The sequence below is a fragment of the Corticium candelabrum genome, chromosome 7 (assembly GCF_963422355.1).
Source record: "Corticium candelabrum chromosome 7, ooCorCand1.1, whole genome shotgun sequence".
In the NCBI taxonomy this organism is placed as follows: Eukaryota; Metazoa; Porifera; class Homoscleromorpha; order Homosclerophorida; family Plakinidae; genus Corticium; species Corticium candelabrum.
Genome location: NC_085091.1, coordinates 234,886 through 258,663, shown reverse-complemented (window position 1 = coordinate 258,663; position 23,778 = coordinate 234,886). Strand labels below are relative to the sequence as shown.

The window sequence follows — 23,778 nt, the reverse complement described above, 5'->3', positions numbered from 1 at the left end:
CACGCAAAGTCTGTGTAATGGCTGTCACTCTTGGTATCCCCACTCCATACTTCAGCACTGCTCTCACCTTTCACGATGGCTAAAGATCAGGCAGCTTGCTAGCTAATCTCATCCAGGCACAGAGAGATTACTTTGGTGCTCACACATATGAGCTGCTTTCCAAACTCGGTCGATTCATCCACACCAACTGGACCGGCCACGGTGGTTCTGTCTCGTCATCCACTTACACTGCCTGATTGGTCAAGTGTAGCCATTGATATCAACGTTTGTGTTTCAGTTGCAGTGATGCTGTTCTGTTCTTGACAGCATGAGATTGTATGTTGCTGTCATTTTAGCTCAAATGGATGTCTGTCTGATATCATTTACTCCCAACAGTTGTATTGGTTGTTCTGATGAATTAGGTGCAATACAAGTAAGTTGTTCTCCTTGTTCTCGTTGATTTTCAGTTTGATGTTAATAATCATTACTGATTGACATGCTGGGTTTGTAGGTTGCTTGTATCTTTCTTTTTTCAGAGAAGAAGTTTTTTAAAAATTCTAGTTAGATACTTGAGAGCAAGCGATTGCAACTGGTGCACTAGTGATACTGATAATATTAATGTGTTACTCGATCGATCTCTTTGCCTCTTTGCTTCGTGCCTCTTTTGATCATAGCAAACCAATTAAATCTTGCTTAATCTTAGTGGTGCGTTTGGTGGAAGAGATGGAGCTTGCTATGGACCATTCACTCATGCTTAGTAGAGGCTTGGTATTAGGATTCTTGACTTAATTGTAAGTTCGTTCATTATCTTACTTTCTGTTTTATGTCATTGCATTTAATTATTTGCCTGTTTGTTGTTTGTTTGTCTGTGTTTGGTTGTTTATCTGTTTGTCTGTGTCTTACAGTTTCAAATCGTTTGTGTGTCACTTTCAGACCTCGATCACATCAAAACCATCTTCAAGGCATTTTTGCAAAAGTCAACTGAGAGATATAAGCGTGACTGCATGGTTATAAGTCACCAACATAATATTTGTTGACAATATAGAGAGTAGGATGTCTTGACTCTTGTTTGTGTAGGTTGGAGCTGATGTTGTCGGCCACTACATCAACATGGTGCATGACTGCATCAACATGGTGCATGAAATGGCATCGAGTATGGAGGCATGCAGGTAATGACAGTCACAATTTATGTTCTTTATTATATCTGTCTGACTGTTTAGCCATCAGCATCTATCCCTTTCCGCTTATCCACATGGTTATTTTAGTTAATAATTTATTAATTAATAAATTAAATTATGTTAAATATTTATTTTATTTGTTTTTATTTTAATTATTTTATTTTAATTGCTATTAAATATTAATAATAATAATTTAGTTATTATATTGTATGGCTGAATGTGTGTCTTAGTAGATTGTCTTGTGTGAACTATTGTTGTTTGTGTAGTTTGTTATGTTGTGTTGTAGCTCATCTGTGAGGCATATCATCTGATGAGGGATGCACTTGGGATGAGTGGCGTGTTTGGGGAATGGAGCAAAAGCGAGTGCGACTCTTTTCTTATTGAAATCACACAGAACGTTTTGGCTTACAGAGACATGCACTGATATGGGACACGACTAGTTAGCAAAATCAGAGATGCAGCATCTAGGACAAGTTGGTAATCACTGTCTTTATGCGTGTTTGTGTATTTGTCTGTCTGTCTTTGTTTGTGATTGTTGTTTGTCTGTCTCTTGTTTGTGTGTTGTGAAATTACACAGAACATTTTGGTTATAGTAGTTAGTGAATTAGAGATGCATGCAGGAGGACAGGTTAGTAACTGTTGCTTGTTTGTATCAGGTGTGGTGTTTGCTGTCTGTTCGTTTGTTATGCGCTCTTTGTCTGAATGTTTGCTTGTTTGTCTGTCTACATACCTTTTGTTGTGCTATTTCTATACTTTAGGTTGTTGGTCAAATGACAACTTGGTTGCTGTCATTGATGTGCAGTTTGGTTGTGGTGATCATTACTGATGGCATGCTGGGATGGTTATGTTACTAGACATTGTACGTAACAAGTGAAGAAATGTGACAGATACATACACAGACACATGCTTCCATCATCACAACTGAAATTTGTTTTGAATTTGAATAGTCTGTTAATTGAATACAGGGCAAGTCTTTACAGCACATTTTCAGAAAAGATCTCGAGCAAGAATATCTGTAATAAGATTGTTATAATGGTAACGTTACTACAATTGTAAAAATTGTAATAATTCTAAAATGCTAAAATAATTGTAAGAATATGTCATGTGACTTGTAATTCATGGCAAATCAGCTGTCACTCTCCCTTCCAGTTCTCCCAGTTTACCAATCCCCTTCACTGCCTCCAACAATTTAGTGAGCGTAGCTTCTTTCCCATCTCTCTCAATCCAGAAGTCTATCATATTATAGACTCTTTCACTTGGAATGTTGGTGTCGGGTACAGTTGACAAATCATGTGCAGAGACACCCAAGTGAACACCTAAAGCTGATGGTCTCCATGCAGACAAATGAGAAACTTCTAAAACAATACGAACAGGAATGTCACACCAGGGTCTTATGAAGCCCCCAAGATGACCCTGTTGAGCAGCATTCTTCCTGTATATGATAAGAAACATAACAGTCACTACTTCAGATGTAATCTGGTATACTCACAGTCTGTCAGCAAGTAGAGGCAACTGTAACCTGCAGCTGTCATTTCCAGTTGCTGCTACAAGTGGAAAAATACAATACAACGTGTGTTGATGCACAGCAACATGGGTGAGCTTACAATCAACGTACAGCGCAACCAAATAAAACACAAAAGCTATAAGCATGAAGAAAGAAAGTACAGTAAATTGTATTCTACACCAATGCTTCACGCAGTCAAGTGTCCAGCTGGACCATATTAGCAAACGAATTTTACAACTACAAACTCTATTTGTGTTAATTAATGTGAATAGAAAAAGTATCATTAACTCATGAAGACAATGTAACACACTAAAGCAGTCTCTGGTTAGATTTACACATACAGGTAACTGACAACCTTAGAGTCAATGCCGTTGTTCAAATCAATGTTTGACTGGCAACATTATTTGAGCATGCAGCCTCCTTACCACAAAACTCTGAATCCAATGCTGCTGGTGCACTCGCTTCGACTGCAGAGTGAACGTAATGCTCATCTACAAACAGAAATATATAAAACAATGGAAGACTAAACATATTGATATTATACATTGATTGAATTATACATTATATTTACAAAATTGTATAAACTAATATGCTCACCATGAGAAGCACTGTGAGAGTGACTAGAAAACATGAGCGAATGTTCAATATATGACCTGTCACCACCTACTGATTGATGACAGCAGACATCAACCAATGTTCTAGCAGTTGCTTCATTCCTCCTTCGCCTCCATTCTTCAATAATATAAGTGACTTTCACACAATCTGGTTGATCTAGAACATCCTTCATGACTACATTGATGTCTTTCATTGAGTATCCATCATCTTGTAGCAACAGCCATCCTATTTGAAGTGACTTCTTGGCAACTTGGTCATATCCAGACAGAAAGTCAATGTCACTGTCTGTAACAGGTCGATTCAAGCCAATATATTCACAATTCCATCCAAGGCCAGCTGAAACCGGCAGAGATAGAGAGACATCTTGTTTGAGTGAAGTAGTGCTTGTGTCTAGTGACTTGGATCCAGGAGAAATTCTATCCAAAGCTTTAGCATGTCGACTGTCTGACAAACTAGTGAAAGTACCATCAGCAACAACAGTTGGCTCTAAATGAACAGTCCATACAAATGACCACAATAACACAAGTTGTGTATAACAGTACCAGTAAATGCAATGCCATTTTGCCTCTGATGATATTCAGCTGACGTTGATTCACCCATGGTATAGCAGCTTTTTGAAAGAACTTGTAATGGTAGTGAATTGCTAGCATCTGTCAATGTGAAATCAGTTGTTAGGGTCCTGGATGTGTCTACAAGAAAATAAGAATTTGTTGTTAACAAATGTAAAGGTTAATTAAAGTAATCAGTTAGTAGAAATTTGTTACCGGGAACATTTGTTTGCTGATTGCCACTTGAAATTGCACCCGAATCAGATGTTTGAAAAGCTGATGGAAGCAGAATGCATCGAATGTTATTTAACATAAAAATGGGAGCAAAATCCATCACATCAACTTTTGATGTTTTCTCTTTTATGAAACCGAAGTCTGTACTAATATATTGCATGCCCAGCACAACCAAGTTTCGAATGCTTTTGTAAGAAATTGTTTGACTTAGATCTAAATCTTCCCTAGCTTTCCACCCTTCCATATCTGAAGGAATCCGAACAGTCACGTGTAAATCTTCCTGTTCTTCACAAACCAATGGCAGCAATGTAGAATACCTGCACTCTAATTCACCACCAGCCATATGAATAAATTTCTCATCACTGGGGTCGGGTCGACTAGCTGAAAGACACAGAGTAACACTATGCTGTTCAGGGTGTGGAATCTTGGGTGTATGAAATGATGCCCAAACTTCAATAAGAGACTTGTCTTTACAATGCAAGCCAAACCTACAGATATGAGAAGTTTCGATGTAAACGAAATCTTCCCAAAGAGACATTGTCATGAAATTGGCCAAAGCAGTGTCGTTAACTGACGACAGCTGACAGAGAGATGTAAAGCTACTGTCTGTTGGCTTGGCACTGTGAAACAAGACTGTAACTTTAGTGCTGTCGCCTTCAATAAACAGATGATGACGCATCAAAATCTCAACTGACTTCTTAAAATTGAGTTGATGTGGAGTGATCTCCATCAGGTTTGTCACAAATTCCGAACTGTCCAGGCCAACAGACTCAACAACTCGATAAAATGTAACTTCGATTTCTGTATCTGACTGGAGAGCTCCTGATGGAATAAGAATCATCTGATCACCTCTCGGACAACTCAGTATGTCGCCTTGTGCTCCAATTATTTGTTTGATAGAGAATGTCTGAAACAGCTTAACATACTTGCCATTTCCCAGATCTAATGTAATAGATTTGACTTCATCCAACTCCATTTTGAATTCACGAAGATTGAACGAAGAAGGTTGTGAGTCATCTTCAGACTAATTAGAAACAGTATTAACAATCAATAGCATCACACATTACAAGCAACATTATAATAGTTACAACAGTCTCAACAACTTCACTAAGACGTCCTGATAAACCTCATCTACTTTAGTAAAATTTAAGTTAGAAAGTGAGCAAGGTTGCTATATTTGCCAATGCATGAGTAATATTGCTGCCTGGTTTGTGAAGACTATCAGCAAATATTTTTAAAAAGTAGGAACAAACGATACACTTAAAACAAGAGGAAAACTGAGCTACACTGTCAAATATTATCTTTCATTCAAACATTTAAAAACATTTCATGATTAGAATTGACTAACAGAGTAATGCTGCACAATACTAACTACGTATACTATAAAGCTCTACTTGAGTACCATGAGGTAACTTACAACACACTATGATACACCCAGAATGGCATGCATGCACACCTTGGAGTGCAGTTGTATGACGTTGGCAGCATCATTTCTGTAGTTTGCTTCTTCTTTTTGTGCTGCTTCTTTCTCAATCTGCTGTGTGACTTCACAACTTTGTCTGTCATCTCTCTTCTTTACATCCTCACTTTCAGACAAGAGAGCTGCTTGTTCTGTAGAATAAAACAACATTGACAAATGTAAACATTTAACACAGCTGCGTGTACATTTGTTAAAACCATCAGCATACATCTCCTCCTTTTTTTGCTAAGCCCTCAACATATGTATTGGGCCTCAGATATTAAATTTACTCTATCAAAACGCCTTCCGATGTTTAATAAACATCCACAGCAATGCATACAAAAAGGCATTCCATAAAGTCCTTAAATCAAAGCATTATAACTACAAAGTAAGATGCAAACAGCAGCCTACTTGAAGACTATCATTATAGTAACCTTCTGCATAGCTAGATCTCCAGTGGATACTGAAAGTTGCAAACCTTTGCCAAAATGTCATTTCAACAAGCTACAACTTTTTGTAACTACAGTGTTACAGCTAGACATGCCCACAGCATGCCACCACAGCCGCTAGTTCACCAATCCATCTAGTCCTATTTCCTATCAGTTATCTGATATGTCTGCATGGTAAAGCATCTTGTTCCACAGTGTGAAGTCGTGCAGTATACTTTGCCTTTGACAATAACTTAGTAATCAAGTGACTACTGACCTTCTGCAAGTCTCCCATGACCAGAGATTGTTTTAAACTATGCTACACATCATTCCTTGTCTTAGTTTGTCCTCTACTATGTCAGTGACACACATGCACTTGTGCACATGCACACATACAGTAAAGTGTTACATAGTTATCTAAACAAGTTAGTTATTTTGCCACTTGCTCATCTTATTTGTGGCCATAAATCAGTAGTGTAAAGTCTGAATCAAATTAATTAAAGTCACAATACAGACAAATAAGGCACTTTGATCTTGCATGAAAAAAGAAACAGCTCACAGTTATATAATTGTGAATATCTATATGCCACACACGTAATGATCGATGATAGCCACTTGTAGTGATATAGTCCTTATAATACAAGTTATTCCACAAATCACTTATACAGACACCCTCTACACTACTCTACTGTATTAATTAAGCAACCAATTCACTCATTGTTGTTACCTCCATAAGATCCAGTCATGTGTAAACTGTCATCACGAATCTGTACACCACTGCCATATTGATGACGAAGTTGCAGCGCCTCCTTCCATGCTCTTTCACTTTGCTGCACGTTTCTTGCCAGACGTTCATCAATGATCTGCTTCTCTTGCATCTCGTGCTTAATAAAATCAATTTGTCTTCTCTCTTCTATTGTGCTTCTCATATCATTTATTTCTTCTCGTTGCTGTTGTTGCAGCTGCCTCTCCTTGTCATCTAGCTCACTTTTCATTCTTGTGATTTGCTGCTGCAAAGCATATTTCTCTGCTTGAATGGCTTGATTGCTTCCTCTGAGCTGCTCCAACTCTCTTTGTAAATCGTCAACTTGAAATGCACTTGCCTGATGCTCGACTGCAAAAATAAATAGTAAAGATTAATACTCAAACAAGCAATAATACAGATAAACAGATGAGTGAGTAAGACAGAAAACCTAGCATGTATGTACATAAAACAAACCGTCGACAAACAATCCCATCACATGAAGGTAAAAATATTAGACCATGTTTTCCCTAGTGCTTAATTGAACGAGTTTAACAACTGGTTTAGGCTAAACTGGGTTAGGGATTGACCTGTTTCCACCTCCACTAAACCAGTTATATTCTAGACCTAAACCACATTTTCTAAACCTGTTTGTAATAAGTTTAGCAAGATGTTTAGGTTTAACTGTCACATGACAGTAGCATATACAATTACAGCCACAATACAAACAAACTATATACTAGACATGTAATGATAGCCACTTGTTAACAATGTGCTTCATACTGGGTATATGGACACCTTCTGGCCCCAACCTGTCCAGATAAGTAATGGGTGCTCTACTGTATAGTTAAGCAACCAATTCACTCATTTCTGTTACCTCCATAAGCTCCTGTTCCCAACTTTAATCCAGTCATGTGTAAACTGTCATCATGGATCTGTATAACGCTGTCATATTGATGTTGAAGTCTCTCCAGCTCCTGCATTGCCCTTTCACGTCGTTGCAAGTCTCTTGCCAGACGTTCATTAGTCGTGTGCTTCTCTTGCACCTCGTGCCTCAAAACGTCAATTTCTCCTCCCTGTTGTTGGAGCCGTTTCTCCTTGTTATCCAACTGATTTGTAGGTCTGCTGATTTGGTTCTGTAGTCGTTTGTTGTCTTCATCACGTTCCTGCATGAGTTGCAGCAATTTCCTTACTTCTTCCACTTGACGTTCATTCTCATCAGTGACGGTAAGAGTTACAGGCTCCTGATCAGCCAATTGCTGCTGTAAAGCAGCTTTCTCTGCTTGAATGGCTCGATTGCTTTCTCTGAGCTGCTCCAACTCTCTTTGTAAATCATCAACTTGAAATGCACTTGCCTGATGCTCGACTACAAAAATAAATAGTAAAGATTAATACTCAAACAAGCAATAATACAGATAAACAGATGAGTGAGTAAGAAGACAGAAGACCGAGTATGTAGATAGACAAACAATCAACAAACAAATCCATCACATGAAGGTAAAAATATTTAGTGTCACCTTCTCACAGTCTATTTAAACCAACAACATACATTATTGATACAACATGGAATGACTGTCTGATGTGTTCAACAGATCTAGAATCTTAACGTGTTAATCATGACACAACACCAGTCTGCTTGTCAGATTTTAGTAAAAATAAACAAACTTTACTTGCAATGGAGCAGTAGTGGATAGTAAATATCTTAAGAAAACAACAGAGTGACAGTAGATAATAGTTGTACATGTTGGATGACTGGGTTACATAAAACAAGGCAGGAATGCTGCCCATCTTTACGTTCATCCCACATCTCGTGTCACATTACATGTTACATGTGACCTCATCATCACCAACTGACTTAGCTAATGCAAATTGCATTTGAATCGTCTGCTTATTGAGTATAAGGAAAGTCACTACAGCAAAGTTGTTTTAATGTCTACAAAATTGAAAATCTTTATCAATAAGCAGACAAAAGGCAAACAAACATATAGGCATATGACAATCAGCAATTACTGTAGAATACACTTCATGAATCTAGTGACTGTATTGTGTTCTAATAAGTCTGTACCTTTAATCTAACATTCTAAAGTACTTCAGCTTCCAATCAAACTAGTCTCAGTAGATTTTTATGGGTGCAGTCTGTATATACACCTTGATGCTCGTCTGGCCTCAGAGATTGAGCATTTCTTCTATCTTCATCCAACTGTGAGAGATGCACCTGCGGCACGATAGCTTGTTGTGTTGGCTGTAAAGTTGTAGCAGCTTCAACTTTGATTTGAATGTAGAACAAGTATATGCTCTTCTTGTTATTAGTTTCAATTGTTCAATGCACGTTTCCAACTGATGATTATGAAGACTGAGCAATATAAAAAAATTTGTTTTAGCTATTTCCAATGCTTCAGTAAGCTTGACATTTGATCCACTAGATCTTACAATCTCACTCTGACACTTGAGCATCATTATTCTTGTCTTGGATGCGGCAGTAGTTGGCTGTATCTTGATCTTTCTAGCGTTCTTTCATGATTTGTGATATGCTTCCCAAACACGCGGATAATTGCTGGAGGCGATCTACATGTCAGTATTGCCAGAAGGTGGACATTAATATTACCAGATACATCAAGCAATGCGTTGGCATATTGGCAAGAGACTGATTTAGAAGCCTGATCTGGTAATTACAAAGTCTCAAAAGGCTGCGATGTGCCTAGAGGACTGGAAGAGTAAAAGCTTTGTGTAACGTTTCTCTCCCCAATGGACAATCTCCGTTGCCTAAGTCGATAACTTCTGATGTCTGGCAGCCATTAAGGCGTTGATCGCTTTGGATGCGATTACAGTAGTAGAGCCAAGAATTTGTAGGCAGAGCTCTATATATATGTAGAAATTTCCAAAAGTGATCCTTGTCTCTGCTATCCGAAAATTTACACACCGACGGTAAGGACCATAGATTGTTCAGGGCCAAACTGGTTACGGAAGGATCTGATCTTTCCATCTTGATAGACAAGTTGCTTCCAGAAGAGCAGGTGAAAGAAGGTTTTGATAGACTGCCCGTGCTGTTGCTTGTGACAAACGTGTTGGGTTGTCAGAAAGCAAGAATAGGTACAGCTGCTGTTGCCATAACGGAGACTTCAGTGCCACATCTCTTTGCGAAAGCTGCCACTAAGTATGGGGGATGGCAGCGTGTATTGCACAGTAGTTTAACCAAGACCTCCCTCGCAGGAACATTGAGTTGATCAAGAGAAGGTCGCCAAACGTGTGCTAGACTTAAGCAAAACAGTGGATTGCCATTTACAGCAATCATAATTATATAAGGTTGTCCCACAAACGTTCTGTCGTTGCTTCTCGGAAACCTGGGACGGTGGTGATACGGTTTCCTGAACAGTTCCACCATATTTCCAATAGTGTGCGGTAGTACTCCGGCAATCGTCGCACCTGTCTTTGGTGTGGTCGGTGAAATGGCATAGTGAAGCAAGATAGACCGGTTATATTGGTGTTCCTAAATTGGAGTACCAGTGTCGAGCTAAAGTCTTCCATGGCACTTTGACGTCATCAAATAACTGCCGTATCCATGTTGCTGCTATCCCCCAGAAGCGTAGTCGCACGTGAGGTATCCATAGTCCCCGCGTGTTACTGGTCCCATACATGCTGTTCGCTTAACTAGGGGTCTTCTATCCCACAAAAAGTCCCAGAATCTTTGTTGGATTACATTAACTACGTCTTGCGATAGATGGATTACACGAGACAAGTACATCGCTTTGGAGAGAGCAATAGACAGCATTACTGTAGATTTGCCTGGATAGGACAGCGATATCTTTTTCCAATAGCATAAGGTACGTTCTATTGTTTGCATTGTTGCATGCCACTTTACTTTAACAGTACGTTGGTAATCACAGTGTAGGTTGATTCCTAATATCTTGATATATTCTGATAACCAGTTTATTTCTAACGAGCTGTCTGTCCTGTTCAACAATGAACCAAGCCAGAAACCTTGGGTTTTCTCTAAATTCAATTTTGATCCCAAAGCTTTTGCGTATTTTCCAAACATTTCTTTTAGTGTTGTCCATTCGTCGTCCGAGAATACACAGCACGTGGTATCATCCGCATAAAATGCAATTTTTACAGTAGTTGAATTATCTGGAAGGCGGATTCCAGTGAGAGCTGTATGGCGCCAGACGTTTTGCACTCAACGGTTTGGCTGCCAACACGTAAGAGTGGCGATAGTGGACAACCTTTTCTAACTCTCGTGAGATATTGATCAGTCTCGTTTGCTATCCGTTTACAATAATGTGGCTGCCTATTTGCTGGTATAGAAGCTTTATCCACGATTTGAAACGATCTCCAAAGCTAAAACGTTGAAGTGTCAAATTAAGGTAAGTGTGGTTGACTCGGTCAAATGCTTTCTCTTGATTGAAGTTTATAATGGTACCTTGTAACCCTTCGGCTTTGCAATAGTCAATAATATCTCGCATGATCGCTACGTTATCTAGAACATCGCCCTGGAATGCTACATGATGTTTGAGCTGGGTCTATGATGGGATTTAGGACTTTGCCGAGTCTGTTTGCAATTACTTTCGCAATGATTTTGTAATCGGTATCTAACAACGTAATTGGCCGCCAGTTTTTGAGGTCTTTGCGTTCGTCTTTTTTTTAGATCAGCCGAACTAGACCTGTTCTTTGTGAGCTGGTAAGTCTGCTATCCACACAGCACTCCTGGAATACTTCCTCTAGGTCCAGTTGTAGAATGTCCCAAAATTGATTATAGAATTCTGCTGACAGTCCGTCTATACCTGGAGACTTCCCTGGTTTAAGAGATTGAGATCTGGCTGCCGTCTTGCATTCATCATCCGAAAAGTCTTTCTCAGAAATTCTATGTCGTTTAGTGAAAGGCGGTCTACTAGTGGTGTAAGAAATTCGTTTACTTTTTGAGAATCAACTGGTTCTTCTTTAAATAAGTTTTTGTAAAATGTGGTTACCTCTGAGAGTATTTCGGTCGGTTGTCGTTACACTCAGTTCGTCTTCTATTCTTAATCTCTGCAATATGTGCTGCCCGTGCTTTCGACAATTTGAGTGCAGCTGCAAACCATTTCAACATTTCTCCTGATTCGAGGTAAGTTACTCTCACCCGAATCAGATGACCTTATGCCTCTGTTTCTAGTATAGATCGTAGTTTGTTTTTGGCTACTGCTAGCTCTGCTTGAGCGAATGCAGAACTAGTTGTCGACTTATTCGTCAGCTGCACAAGCTTCCGTACCAAACTAGTTCTGTGATCTCTTTTCCAACTTGCTAGTCTTTTAGAGTACAATATAGTCATTTCTTTTATTAGTGCTTACCGTGATCCCACCATTCCGCTGTTTCGAAATTGTTCCTTTTTAGTCGAAAGTCGGTCCAAAAACAACATACTCGGTTGCAATATACTTCATCATCTAACAAGCAGACATTGAATTTCCACGTTTCTGGCCATCTGGCTGACATTTGTGGGTCTGCAAGTTGGATTAAGATAGGCACTATAAGGTAAGTGGTCACTATAAATGGTAAGGCAAGCATATCGTATTTCTTCACAGATGATGACAGGGATATGGATATGAAGAAGTAGTCTAGTCGCGAAGAAAAATTGTTTCTAGACCAAATGTGACCTGGGATTGTCAGGTGGGTACGACGGTAGCAGTCATCAAGGCCTTGTCTGGAGATTAAGCTTGTAGCAAAGCATGAACCACTCAATGGGTAATTTCTAACGTTGATGGTTGTTGATCCAGTTGCCAGTTTATAACTTCGTTAAAATTTCCACATACAATGTGACGAGAATTGGGTTGCTTGTGTTTTTGCAAGGAACGCCAGTCCCTGTGCTACATTCGGAGCGTAAACGTTAGTGATTCGATAAACGTCTGAGTCAACAAGGATATCTACTATCAACAGACGTCCTTCATTGCTACTTTTGATCAAGAAGGCTCGAAGACGACCGTGATCACTCCACAGGAATAATTGGTTCCAGGAGAAATAAATATTGAATTATTAGGAAATATTTACATAGCGTTGACAAATCGTCTAGACCTAAATAGGTTTCTTGCAGACACAACACAGAGATGGGGTAGGCATAATCCCAATGAGCAAGTAATGATAGCTTCTTGTCGTCATGGAAACCACAAACATCTAGGGTTACAAGGTTAATGGCGTTAGGATACATTTATGGAGTAATAGCAGAGTTCTTATTGACACAGCATTGAAATTCGGTAAGGATTGATGTACAAGGAAAAGGGGAATTCATTACACATTTACGTTACGTAGCGAGTCGGTGGGATTGTTCAGGACTTGGAAGAAGATCTCCTACTCCTGCTTCCTCTTCTTTTGGGCTTTGGTTCTTGTATGGTTTTCATTTGTTTTGGGGGTAGTTTGGGAGTTTTGTCTTTCGAGCATTTTGACTGTTATCGTTATCAGAATCTTCGCCCATTGTGTCTATCACGAGCTCTCCAGTTTTGTCTTCTTCAGATAGCGTTTCTTGATACGATACTAGGGTGTCTTGATCCGCTGCATTACCATATCCCGATGACCAATCATCGCTGTGCCCAACGAACTCTTGGGCAAGGGGCGACTGACAATCTTCATTACACATTTGTATTTGACTCGCATTTAGAATTTCGTCTTGACGACATGCTCTGTATTGTCATGACTCTCGTTGATTTATGACATGAGATAGTTATATTTCATGAGAGTCGATCGGTAGTGTGCCGTCATCTCTCAATTCACTTAGAAATTCTTCTTCTTCTATGTCATCGTTATTAGTCGGATTCTGCCGTACATGGTCATCCTCTGTGTCATCATTAATTGTATGTCGCAAAAGCTGTTTCGGACATTCTCAAATTAGATGCCCTACCAAACCACATTTGAAACAGGTAGGAGGTTGACACACACGACCTACATATACAGCCAAACGATATCCTTTGATATACAGGTATACCTTGGGAGATCTTCCATAGGATCAAATACTTTCAACACTCTTGTTCTGTTTCAATATTCGTACACCTATATTTTTGCCACAGCACGTAAGGGTCTACTTGTCCAAGCTTTTCCAGTTCCGCTATTATATGTTTGTCTTCTAATCCGTATGGCATATTAATACTTGCGAATGCAAGAGGGATACCCCGATAGGCGTCAGCTTTTTTTGGTTACGCAGCATCACTCCTGATCGAAGTAAACTATCGCTTGCCTGTATGCTTTACTAATGTACATGATTTAATTGCCATGCTCGATTGCGGTTCGTAGGTGTACCACAAGCTATGTGTTCTTTCGGTACATGCTGCTGTAAAGCCTCTATCAGCTCCTCACCTCTTTAACGTCTTCAAGACCCCTCATGTCAAATCTCAGTGACAATAGTCTTCTAATTACCATTCCAAATGGGGCCTGCCACATGTTGGCACAAACACTCACAGTCATCCACTAGCCTCGCAAGTCAAGCTCTTCCGCGCAGTCACTGAGCTAAACGCACGTGAATCACGCGAGGAGGAGGAGCTTTTGCCGGAATTGCTCCAGTGCCTGGTCTCTTTCAAGAACGTCAGACCCCGAATCCGGTTTCATAGCTTGGATAAGGCTAATTCGATTTCCTAAAGAGCTCGTTAATGTAATTGCGTTTGATACATGAAGTGCAGACAAGCACTCCGCGGAGAGCGCTTGAACACGAAAGCCAGTGAAGCGGTTGATGGACAAAGTGCTGGTGAATAATGAGCCAAGGAATGGCCTACATCGGACTAGTCCGGTGAACCTACACTCTCCAGCAACGTTTCTTTCTACTAAACTCATCTGCAGGTTGCGAGAATTGAAACCGACGTACGCGTAGAAGTGTTCACCACTCTTGCGCGTCTACTCTGAAACATGTATAGTCTGTGGGGGAAATGGTGTGAGAACTGCCCTGTTTCACTCAACGGTTCATCAAAGCAGTGGCATACAGCTTGTTGACCTCTCCAGACGAGAACGGAGTTCACGTCATGATCAGATGGCGTGTATTACCAATGCAGTCTATCTGAAATGAACGTGTGACAGTACTTTCGACCTAGCAAGCAGCTCTTTTTACGATATTGGCTTGGCTCTGGACTGGTAAACACCTATACTAGGCGTGGGAAAACAGAAGTGCAGTGGACCTACCATGTTCAGGAAGTGTAGAGTTGACTCCTAGTTGCATGTGTTGTGTACTACGTACGACTTGTTTCAATGCATGGACTCTCGAGTGCTACATACACTAACCGTGCACAGTACATGAGTTCATTCTCAACTACAGCGCTGCAGATTGGTAGTCGTCTAGATTCGGCGGTGTATTGTTGGCAAAACTGAATGCTGGAAAGGTGTCGTGACACAGCAGAATATTACATGGCTGAGCTGTATATATACCTACTAGAAGCGAACGATGATGTCAACTACGTACTTCGCTCAAAACAAGCCAGTGCGTGAAGCGATGCCGCATCGTTACTCAACTTCCTACCTACATGCTTAGCTAATTGAATTAGCCTTATCCGAGCTACGAAACCGGATCCGGCGTCCCACGTCATTATAATGTTCTCGAAAGTGACCAGGCCCTTCTCGCGCTGGAGCAATTCTGGCAAAAGCTCCTCCTCCTCGCGTGACTCACGTGCGTTTAGCTCAGCAACTGCACGAAAGAGCCTGGCTTGCGAGGCTAACCACTACAGGGCGCGCAAGAGGGCCTGGGTACGAGGCTAACCACTACAGAGCCTCGTTCCCAGGCCCTCTTGTGCGCCTGGAGAAGAGGGCCTTCTACTGTATATGTTGTATTCGCATGCGCACATAAATTAGAAGGAATCGTGGTAATGTATGCACGCATGCAGAACAAACGTTGTTTGGAATTTCGAGCGGATAATGTTGCATGCAATGAGACCCAATCTGGCAAATTGTGGATGAAGGCAGAGCTTCTGGTTTCGATATGGCTTTGCACTACACTCTAGTCAAGCTTAACTAAGCTGTGTAATGTAGAGCTGAAGGAGCAGCAGCGTGTTGTCCTAGACCACATCTACAACGGAAACGTGTTCGAATTCGTCTGGCTTCCTACAGGATACGGTAAATCGCTGTGCTATCAACTTATACCGTTTATGGTTGACTATAAGCTAGGGAAATGTGGTAAAGAAGATTGTGGATATGTCGTCATTGTCGTGTCACAGCGCTGGCAGATCTGTTGTGGAAGAGCGTCTGTCATAGAGATAGAAATCCCCAAAATAAGCTGCAACTTCTTCTGCAGTCCTTCTCAGTACACAAACACTGTAAACAGCCTGACAGACTGCAGTACGAGTAGACATCGCGGAAAGACAAACGCGACACTCCAAACAGCTGCCATAATAAACAAGGTCAATACTTTAGCTAAACAGCGTCTGAGTCTAGATCTAGGGCTTCATCACTACTGACACGGAAGCTGTTTCACTGTCGACTGCATGTGACATCATCCGCTCGAGATTCTAAACAACGTCGATTCCGCATGCGTGCATTCATTACCACGATTTCCTTCTAATTAATTTATGCACGCATGCGAATACAACGTGTACCAGGCCCTCTTCACCGGGCGCGCAAGAGGGCCTGGGTACGAGGCTAACCACTACCTACCTACTCTATATCACCTCCTACTTCCACTATTTATCACTACTGACAACAACACCGTCAATAGGCTTGCCGCTAATGTCCAATCCCGTACAATAGCTAATACCCTACTGTAATACAAGCAGCCTCCTGTAGCTAATGCGTCTTTTGCCTGAAATCGCTTTTTGTCGCAACAAACACCTATAGAGCTAAGAACTACACACAGCATAGCAAACTTTGGCCGCTGCCATCCTATAAGAAAAGTCACTACAGCACAGTTTATACAAAAATTTCCTGCAAGAATAATTTTGAGCTCATAAGCAAATGAGTGTATACCTTGATGATAAGAAACAACTCGTTGATGTTGTTGCAAAATGTCGACTGCTTCTTGATCTTTCTTTAGCATTCGTAAGCAATAGTTCAGATCTCGAATTGCTATACACACAATAAGATAGAACTCCTACTTTGTCCACTTTCTATCATTTCTAATCATTTTATGTGACAACACACCTGCACTTGTTGTAGGATGTACACATATACTCACACCCAAAATGTTGACACTTTCCTTCAACATCTTTTCTGCTTCTTCCCACTTCTGTTGCCTTAAAAGAACTTTAGCAACACCAAATAAACCTGAATACAAATAAACATTCTACAGTTAAAACAAAACAAAATATGACTCTAGACAATGAATTACTTCTTCCTCTTATTGGGTGTTCCACACCTATTGCTTTGCTCATCATTTCTGATGACTCGTGGAACAATGTCAAAGCAGCCATTTGTTGATCTCGTTTCACTTGATATTCTGCCATACGACAAAAAGCTGAACAAAAGGAACAATAAACATAATTAAGAGACAATTCTCATATTTGCAATCTCTCACTTATAGCAGTGTCATGATGGTTGGTTGGTAAAATGTGTCTTTGCATGGTTGCTGCTTCTTGCAGTATCCTATTGGCACGCTTGTAGTCACCCCTTATCACCAATACTTCTCCCATTTCACTCAACACTACACAACACAACGTAACGTATGTGAGACATCTAACACACTGACAAGTTCAATGATTATCTCAATGTTAAACTCTTCAAACTCATTTCCATCTTGTAACTTAACTTCTGCTTTGCCTTGTCCTTCTCCCATCATTCGAATCCATCCATCAGCCTGTTGTAACAATTTTTTCACTTCCTCTTCTGTTCCTTCATTTAGTTGAATTGCATAAGCCAATAGAGTAGCAGCTACTCAAACACAATCAGCAACAACAAACAACATTTCAATTCACACACCATACTCACCTCGTGCTTTACTATTGTTGTTATCTGTGCTGAAAGATAAACCATAACCTTCTCTCATCACATCTTCTGCTTCTTTTGTTAGCCATTGAGAGAGAAGACAACGTGATAAACGAGCACAAGCTACACAACAAATACAATTTAATCAATAAAACAAAACAGTCATTGATATCAATAGTATAAAGGCCTTAATATTTATGAATAAATGTAAATCCTTTATCAACAAATTGTCTACAAAACAAAACATCACAATTACATTACTTCATTAATTAACAAACTCATAAACCTAACACTCAATATTACATTCACTTACAAACTCACAACATCACTCTTACTCACTTCGTGCCATGCCGACTTTGTCCACAGAAGACAATCTACGCTGAATGTTGAGTGACTCTCTTAGATGTTTTGTTGCTCTTTCATATTTGCCCTGATGGTATAGATACAGTCCCATATTGAGTAACACTAAATTAGAGACACAACAACACAACAGTCAGCCACGTCATCTCTTCTAGTCGTAGTCTCTCTTCACAGTCTGTCAGACCCTCCCAACATCTTCACCTCTCAACACGCACTACACACTAGACATAGTGCACATAAATCATAACGAAAATCTAGCTGCGCTACTCACATTTCTACTTTTCTGTTACTCTCTTCTGCATTAATATTTCCCTATACACTAAACTAGTAAATGAAGCTGTGTTTACACAGTCGCTTCAGAGCTACGTGTGTGTGTGTGTGTGTGTGTGTGTGCGCGCGCACACGCGTGCGTGTATTTATTGTGAACATTAATGCAAATTCTATTAAATTTTTTGTTTATCTATTGTCATTATCATTATTTATTCATTATCTTGTTGCTAGAATGTATAATTCTTTAAAAAACACAGGGATGCGTCGATGTGATTAATTAAAGATAATTAGCTAAATCAATGTCTCACACTATAGATACTTCGAATTCAGCACAAGTGACAAAAGTGACGTTGTGTGTGTGTGTGTGTGTGTTTGTCTGTCCGTGTCTGTATTTATTGTAAATATCAATGTAAAATTTATTAAATTTTGTTTATTTATTGTCATTATCATTAATTAATCATTAGCTTAATTGTTGCTAGAATGTAAACGGCAATTCTTTGAAAACACATGGGTTTATCAATGTGATTAAAGACTAGTAATTGAAGCTGTGTTTACACCGTCACATCATCAGTATCAGTGCCAGTAGCCTCATCCAGAACTTCTTGAAGCAGTTCAGATACACGAATCAGAGGCAAGTGAGCACTGTACAAAACGCACGGTTTTCCTAGCTCTTCCGTTTGATAGAAAACAACTTCTTCAGCAAAGTGTGTTCGCAAGCGGCGTTTCAATTTCTCTGTACGATATTGTGGATTGCTTAATCCCTGCTCCACCAATAACCGATTAAATCGGTTACACATAGCAGGCATAGTGACAAGCAGTTCACCTCTACGTAGTGGACCTTGAATCTCTTGCAACAAATTCTTGAAGGCAGTCTCATATGGACTAGACTGCTCTTCTTCGGTGTCTATTAGTTTTTCTAGATCTTTCCTATTTGTGTATTGTTGGTAGCAACTCCTATGGTGTTTCACTTCTGCAGCTACATCATCGCCACCTACAAGGTATACCAGCAGTCGCTGGTCATCTCGTAAAGTTGCAGCATTGTGTAGTGTACCGTGAAGACTTGTGCAAGTTGTCAGCTTTTCAGTACGACGTCTGTCTTTGCTGTCTTTCTTTGCTCGACCTCGTTTTTCTTTCTGGCAGATAATGCACAGACTGGGATCCGTTTGAAATTGAACATCAACACGTTTGCTTGCTCTTTTTTGCGATCTGTCCAACTGAGAGTTATTACCGCAATTTGCAGATGCTGCTGGAGTTTCAACAACAAGTATCAACATTTCTAGATACACGCCTCTGTTCCCTATGCTTCCTTGGAGACCGTACATACTCTGGGTTGTTGTCTTCTCGGTCTGTTTCCGTTTCCATTGGACGAGAAGCAAATTAAAAAATCACGTCTTCAGAGTAAGCACTAGTTAGCTAGCTCGCGATCGCGGTCTGATCTGATCTGTTCTTATAGTGTCTTTGTATATATAGAAGCTGTAGTTTCAATTACATCATCTAATCAGTACGGTTCACTGACACTACACAGACTAAACGGTTTTACTAGAGTTCTAGTACACCAGTGCAGTGTAGTCTAGGCTAGCTTCCACTCTGTATCTGCATCTAGCTGTTCTCCTGGTTGCAGCATCATAGAAGTTAATTAAGGAGTTTCAATTGCATCATGTAATTGGTAAGGTTTACTGAAACTACGCAAACTGCACTACACTGTACCATATTTGTGTACATCAGTGCAGTACTACAGGTACAAAGGTCAAAGTACGCCTCCTCACATCCTGTTGACGTCACGTCTTGGAACAAATTAGAGTTTCTACAGCTGTATTTATCACGTAATTGCAAGAGGTAACATGTCGGATGCTTCACAGTAACCTACAGGTAGCAGAAACCGGCAAAACGTAAGCGATTTGCCTCGTATAGTGTAACGCACGTTAGGCCTCGCGGTCCCAGTTCATTGTTGCGCGGCTAATTTACAAAACCGTATTTTTCTAGGTGATCGGACGCGGTCTGTCTCGCCAAACATAGATATTTTCAAACATCTAAAGTCATAAGGCAAGCTGCAAGTGCCAAAAATTGGTTTGCCAAGGGGTGCACAGGAGGCATTTTCTGAAGCCTTTTACGCAATTGGCCCACGGACTATAGCTGCTAGAGTACATAACACAAGAATGATAAGGGGCCACCAGCACAGTAAATAGCACACCTGCTGCAACCACAGCTTCATTAGAATTTCCTGTGTAAAGGTCAACGCCAATAGACAGTACATGGCGCCTGTACTCTGACCACCACATGGAGCAAATTCTGTTGAGTATTCATTTTGTACCGTTAGGAGTGACTGAGTTACAGAGTAGAATGTGCATGTAGAGAGTGGTAGCGTTGCGAAAGATCACCCTCACAGGTGATAAATCATCCTCATGTCAAATGGCAATGCAATCTCTCATTTGGTCGGCCATTGGCCGATGGCCGGCCGTTATTTCATGCTCTGCTCTTAATGGAAGAACAAATTGCCATCATAACAAACACAAATGATGTCACATGAAGAATATGGAAAACAGCAAATGCAACAAGATTTAATAAAACTCTGTCCAAATTACCGTATTACCTCGCTTAGAAAAACATGCTCTTATAGCGAGGTTGAGCAGACTGCCCTTATACCTCGAGGTATAAGGGCATGCCCTTTCAGGAGAGGGAAGAAGCTGTTGTGGTATCCTGGTAACAAGCATGCACAAAAAGCAAATACTGATCCAGGTCTACTACCTAAAACAGCTAAGCAAGCATGCAACTGTTCTATGCATCTATTATCTAGTGACTGCCTTCATATTATAAAGCATCTTCATCCTAAATTTCCATCCCTGTCTTCATCACTGCGTTCTTCCTCACTGCCATCTTCCTCATCTGTAATGCCTGTATGAGAGTCTTCTTTTTCTGCATTAACCTTTTCTCCCAGCACAGAGCGCAATTTACTGTGGACTTCTTCTAGTCCATGACCTCTCAAAGAAAAGAGTCCACACTCAAGGAATGAACGTGGTATCATGTCTTCTGGTACTTCATTCCAAGATTCTGATTCCGCAACAAGGCTGTAAGATGCTCGTTTTCTGTTTCCTGACTTTGTATATTCAACTTCTCCGGATTGTAGTCACTCAAGCCATCTGTGTTTCATTGCTGACTTGAAAGTTTTATACCAATGGTTGTCAGCTGGTTGAAGTAGAGGAGTCATTCTTCCTGAAATCACTGCCACTGTGGTGTTGTAGTGTTGTTTAAATTAAGCAATAGTAGCGTTCCTGGTATGGCTGCTAACACCGTCATACACCAAACAAGAGGGAGGCTTCCATATTGCACCTGCACGAGCACCCCATACCTCTCTTTTCCACGTATTCATAAGCTCACTTGTCATTGACTCACCCTTTGCCACTTGTATAATGACATTGTTAGGAAATTTGCCTTTTGGTACGTTCTTCAAGTTCTTGAAAATTGTCATTGGTTTCAGTTTTCTGCCATCTCCCATTGCACAAAGAACAACAGTATAACGCAATTCTTCGTGGCCTGTGGTTTTAGACTTAACCGTCTTTACCCCACAAAAATCATAAGTTTTTGTGTTTGACAAATCAAACCATACTGAGGTTTCATCCATGTTGGCAATGTTCTTGACATCAGTTATGTTATTCTCGTGAAGCTTGGCTCGGAGAAAAGAAAAGAACTGTTCAGCTAGAAGTTTTGCATTTGAAGGGATCTTCTGTCCTTGAGAAGTGACACATCTAAATGTAATATTATGTCTAACCGTAAACTTTTGCAGCCAGCCATTCAAAGCCTTGAAATTCTCAACATCTTTCTCCGGATACACTTCTTTGAACAGCTTTTTTGCCAGTGCTTTGATAAAATCACCATGTACGGTTATCCCATCTTTGTATTGCGTATATCTGAAGCCATTCCACTAATGCTGCTTCTAATTCTGGAAAATGACCTCTGGCTTTGAGGTATGTTTTGTCTCGAGACAACCTGCGCCTCTTTCTGCCAGAAACTTGACGCTCCTCGCGCATCGACGAGAATTCGTCCCTTTGCTTGACCCATCCTGAAGATTACTTTGCGGTACGCCGCTGTCTCTTGCTGCTCTTGATAGGTTCCCTCCGTACTCATCGTACTTTTCTATCGCAGAAAGCTTCCTCTTCACTGTATACGAAATTCAGTTTCTGTTTCAGCAACCTCCAACTCCTCCGCAAACTCCTCTGACGCCATGTGGTAAATTGCTAAACTGCGCAAGCGCTGTCGTTTTAAGGTCCGGGTGTTCGAGGCTACCTCACTTATACGGGCATGCCCTTACAGTTGCAGAGTGTTGTTAACACAATTTCTGCTCAACCTCACCTATAAGAGCATGCCCTTCTAAGCAAGGTAATAAAGTATTAATTAAAGACCAAAAATTGCTGTTCTGTAAAATAATATAAAATATCAAATTAATATCAATCTTGAGTTCATATTCAATAAAACATTAATTGACAAACAAACTGTTGACAGAACTGATGAAATGCACGATTTTAGATGTAACCCTCAACTTTACTATCTAAATTTCCTATAAACGGTCAATAGAGGTTGAAAGCGTTGTGTTAGTGAGATAAACTCATAACAATGAATAAAACAGAAATCACACTTACCATCAGACAGAAACTCTTCATGTTGAGGTGTAATATCTCGTACAATAGACAAACATTGTTCCGCAAACTTCATGGCGTCATTCACTTTATGTTGGCAATATAGACACCGTCCCAACATATTGAGCGCTTCCAACACAAAATTTTAGTAAAATAGTTAATATCAATAGATCTTCACACATTTACACACTAACCAAGTGCTTTCTCTATTGGTGCATGTTCTGCTGTTACGTAGAGTTGAAGTAAGTGATGGTAAATTCTTTCCGCATATTCAAAGTTGTCTTCATCAAACAGTTTCCTTGCTATCAAATGTAGATCTGTAAACGAAAACGAACAAAACTGAAACAAATACTACATCTCCACCCACAATTGATACCATTAGGGTTAGCTGTAGATTGACCTTCCGCCATTAGGCTAAAAGTCGCCTAGACGTGGAGACCGCCTAATAAAGGTGGACAGTTGAAGTTTCACTTCTTACCACGGAACGAATTGGCCATCAACCGCAACGCGGTTTGTTGTAGTAGCAAGCACTGCGTCGTACCTTTTCGGGACAGGACGCTCTTCCAGTTGACGCCGCGTTTTCTCACTTCTTCCCGTATGTTTAGACAGTAGCCTCGACTATCCTGCCAATGCGAAATCATAACAATCGTGCAGCGTTACATATTCAAAGCAAGCAATCACCATTGTACGTTGGTTGCCTTACTCTACTGTACTATGCAGATTTCTTTATTCATCTCTATGAGCAGCGGCTAGAATCGAGCAACTTGTAATCAAAAGTGGGCGGGTCTGGAAAGTTGCACCGTTCAAAGAATGGAGATCCCGTGGAAAGTGTGGTTACCAGATAAGACATAAAGGGCGGAAACAACAATATTGCTATCATCTTGGATTGTAATACTAACAATCGATTAATGAGCGGTTGTGGTAATCATTGCTGATGGCATGCTGGGGTGGTTGTGTTGCTAGACATTGTACATAACAAGTG

At 40.3% G+C, this 23,778-nt stretch overlaps 3 protein-coding genes and 1 long non-coding RNA gene across 7 annotated transcripts; 1 reads left to right on the top strand and 3 right to left on the bottom strand.

The window, feature by feature from the left end:
• Positions 1-1,081: 1,081 nt before the first annotated feature.
• LOC134181962 (uncharacterized) lies at positions 1,082-2,085 on the top strand. Of its 2 annotated transcripts, none has more exons than XR_009970229.1 (3): positions 1,082-1,148; positions 1,444-1,634; positions 1,916-2,085. It is a non-coding gene; the product is annotated as an uncharacterized LOC134181962 (long non-coding RNA). The 2 variants fall into 2 exon arrangements; XR_009970230.1 differs by having other exon boundaries at positions 1,099-1,148; positions 1,424-1,634.
• Positions 2,086-2,202: 117 nt separating this feature from the next.
• LOC134181961 (uncharacterized) lies at positions 2,203-7,876 on the bottom strand. 3 transcript variants are annotated; one of them, XM_062649259.1, is made up of 8 exons: positions 7,565-7,876; positions 5,515-5,669; positions 4,041-5,082; positions 3,819-3,965; positions 3,259-3,762; positions 3,087-3,152; positions 2,647-2,701; positions 2,203-2,589 (listed from the first exon to the last, which is right to left on the bottom strand). In XM_062649259.1, the coding sequence occupies exons 1-8, from the start codon at positions 7,857-7,859 to the stop codon at positions 2,274-2,276; spliced, it is 2,580 nt and encodes an 859-aa protein (XP_062505243.1). In that variant the 5' UTR covers positions 7,860-7,876; the 3' UTR covers positions 2,203-2,273. The 3 variants fall into 3 exon arrangements, with proteins under 3 accessions (XP_062505243.1, XP_062505244.1, XP_062505245.1); XM_062649260.1 differs by having other exon boundaries at positions 2,647-2,698; XM_062649261.1 differs by lacking the exon at positions 3,819-3,965.
• Positions 7,877-23,240, bottom strand: LOC134182362 (uncharacterized). Its single transcript, XM_062649762.1, has 12 exons — positions 23,173-23,240; positions 22,991-23,113; positions 22,800-22,925; positions 17,875-18,000; positions 17,539-17,658; positions 17,361-17,481; positions 17,129-17,256; positions 16,943-17,068; positions 16,756-16,878; positions 16,582-16,680; positions 7,926-8,053; positions 7,877-7,882 (listed from the first exon to the last, which is right to left on the bottom strand). The coding sequence occupies exons 1-12, from the start codon at positions 23,204-23,206 to the stop codon at positions 7,877-7,879; spliced, it is 1,260 nt and encodes a 419-aa protein (XP_062505746.1). The 5' UTR covers positions 23,207-23,240.
• On the bottom strand, positions 18,717-19,750 carry LOC134182332 (uncharacterized). The gene has a single exon (XM_062649729.1). It carries the CDS (start codon positions 19,485-19,487, stop codon positions 18,717-18,719), a length of 771 nt encoding a protein of 256 aa, XP_062505713.1. The 5' UTR covers positions 19,488-19,750.
• Positions 23,241-23,778: the final 538 nt, after the last annotated feature.

Excerpts from the sequence above, each read along its gene's own strand:
- LOC134182362 (XM_062649762.1), bottom strand. The coding sequence starts at position 23,206 with ATGGCGGAAGGTCAATCTACAGCTAACCCTAATG. Across the intron at positions 17,257-17,360 it reads GAAGGACAAGGCAAAGCAGA|AGTGTTGAGTGAAATGGGAG; the intron begins AGTTAAGTTACA and ends GTTGTGTTGTGT. Across the intron at positions 8,054-16,581 it reads AGTTGTTTCTTATCATCAAG|TCGAGCATCAGGCAAGTGCA; the intron begins GTATACACTCAT and ends TTATTTTTGTAG.
- LOC134182332 (XM_062649729.1), bottom strand. The coding sequence starts at position 19,487 with ATGTACGGTCTCCAAGGAAGCATAGGGAACAGAGGCGTGTATCTAGAA.
- LOC134181961 (XM_062649259.1), bottom strand. The coding sequence starts at position 7,859 with ATGCAGGAACGTGATGAAGACAACAAACGACTACAGAACCAAATCAGC. Across the intron at positions 5,083-5,514 it reads TCATACAACTGCACTCCAAG|TCTGAAGATGACTCACAACC; the intron begins GTGTGCATGCAT and ends GTTTCTAATTAG. Across the intron at positions 2,702-3,086 it reads ATTGGATTCAGAGTTTTGTG|CAGCAACTGGAAATGACAGC; the intron begins GTAAGGAGGCTG and ends TTCCACTTGTAG.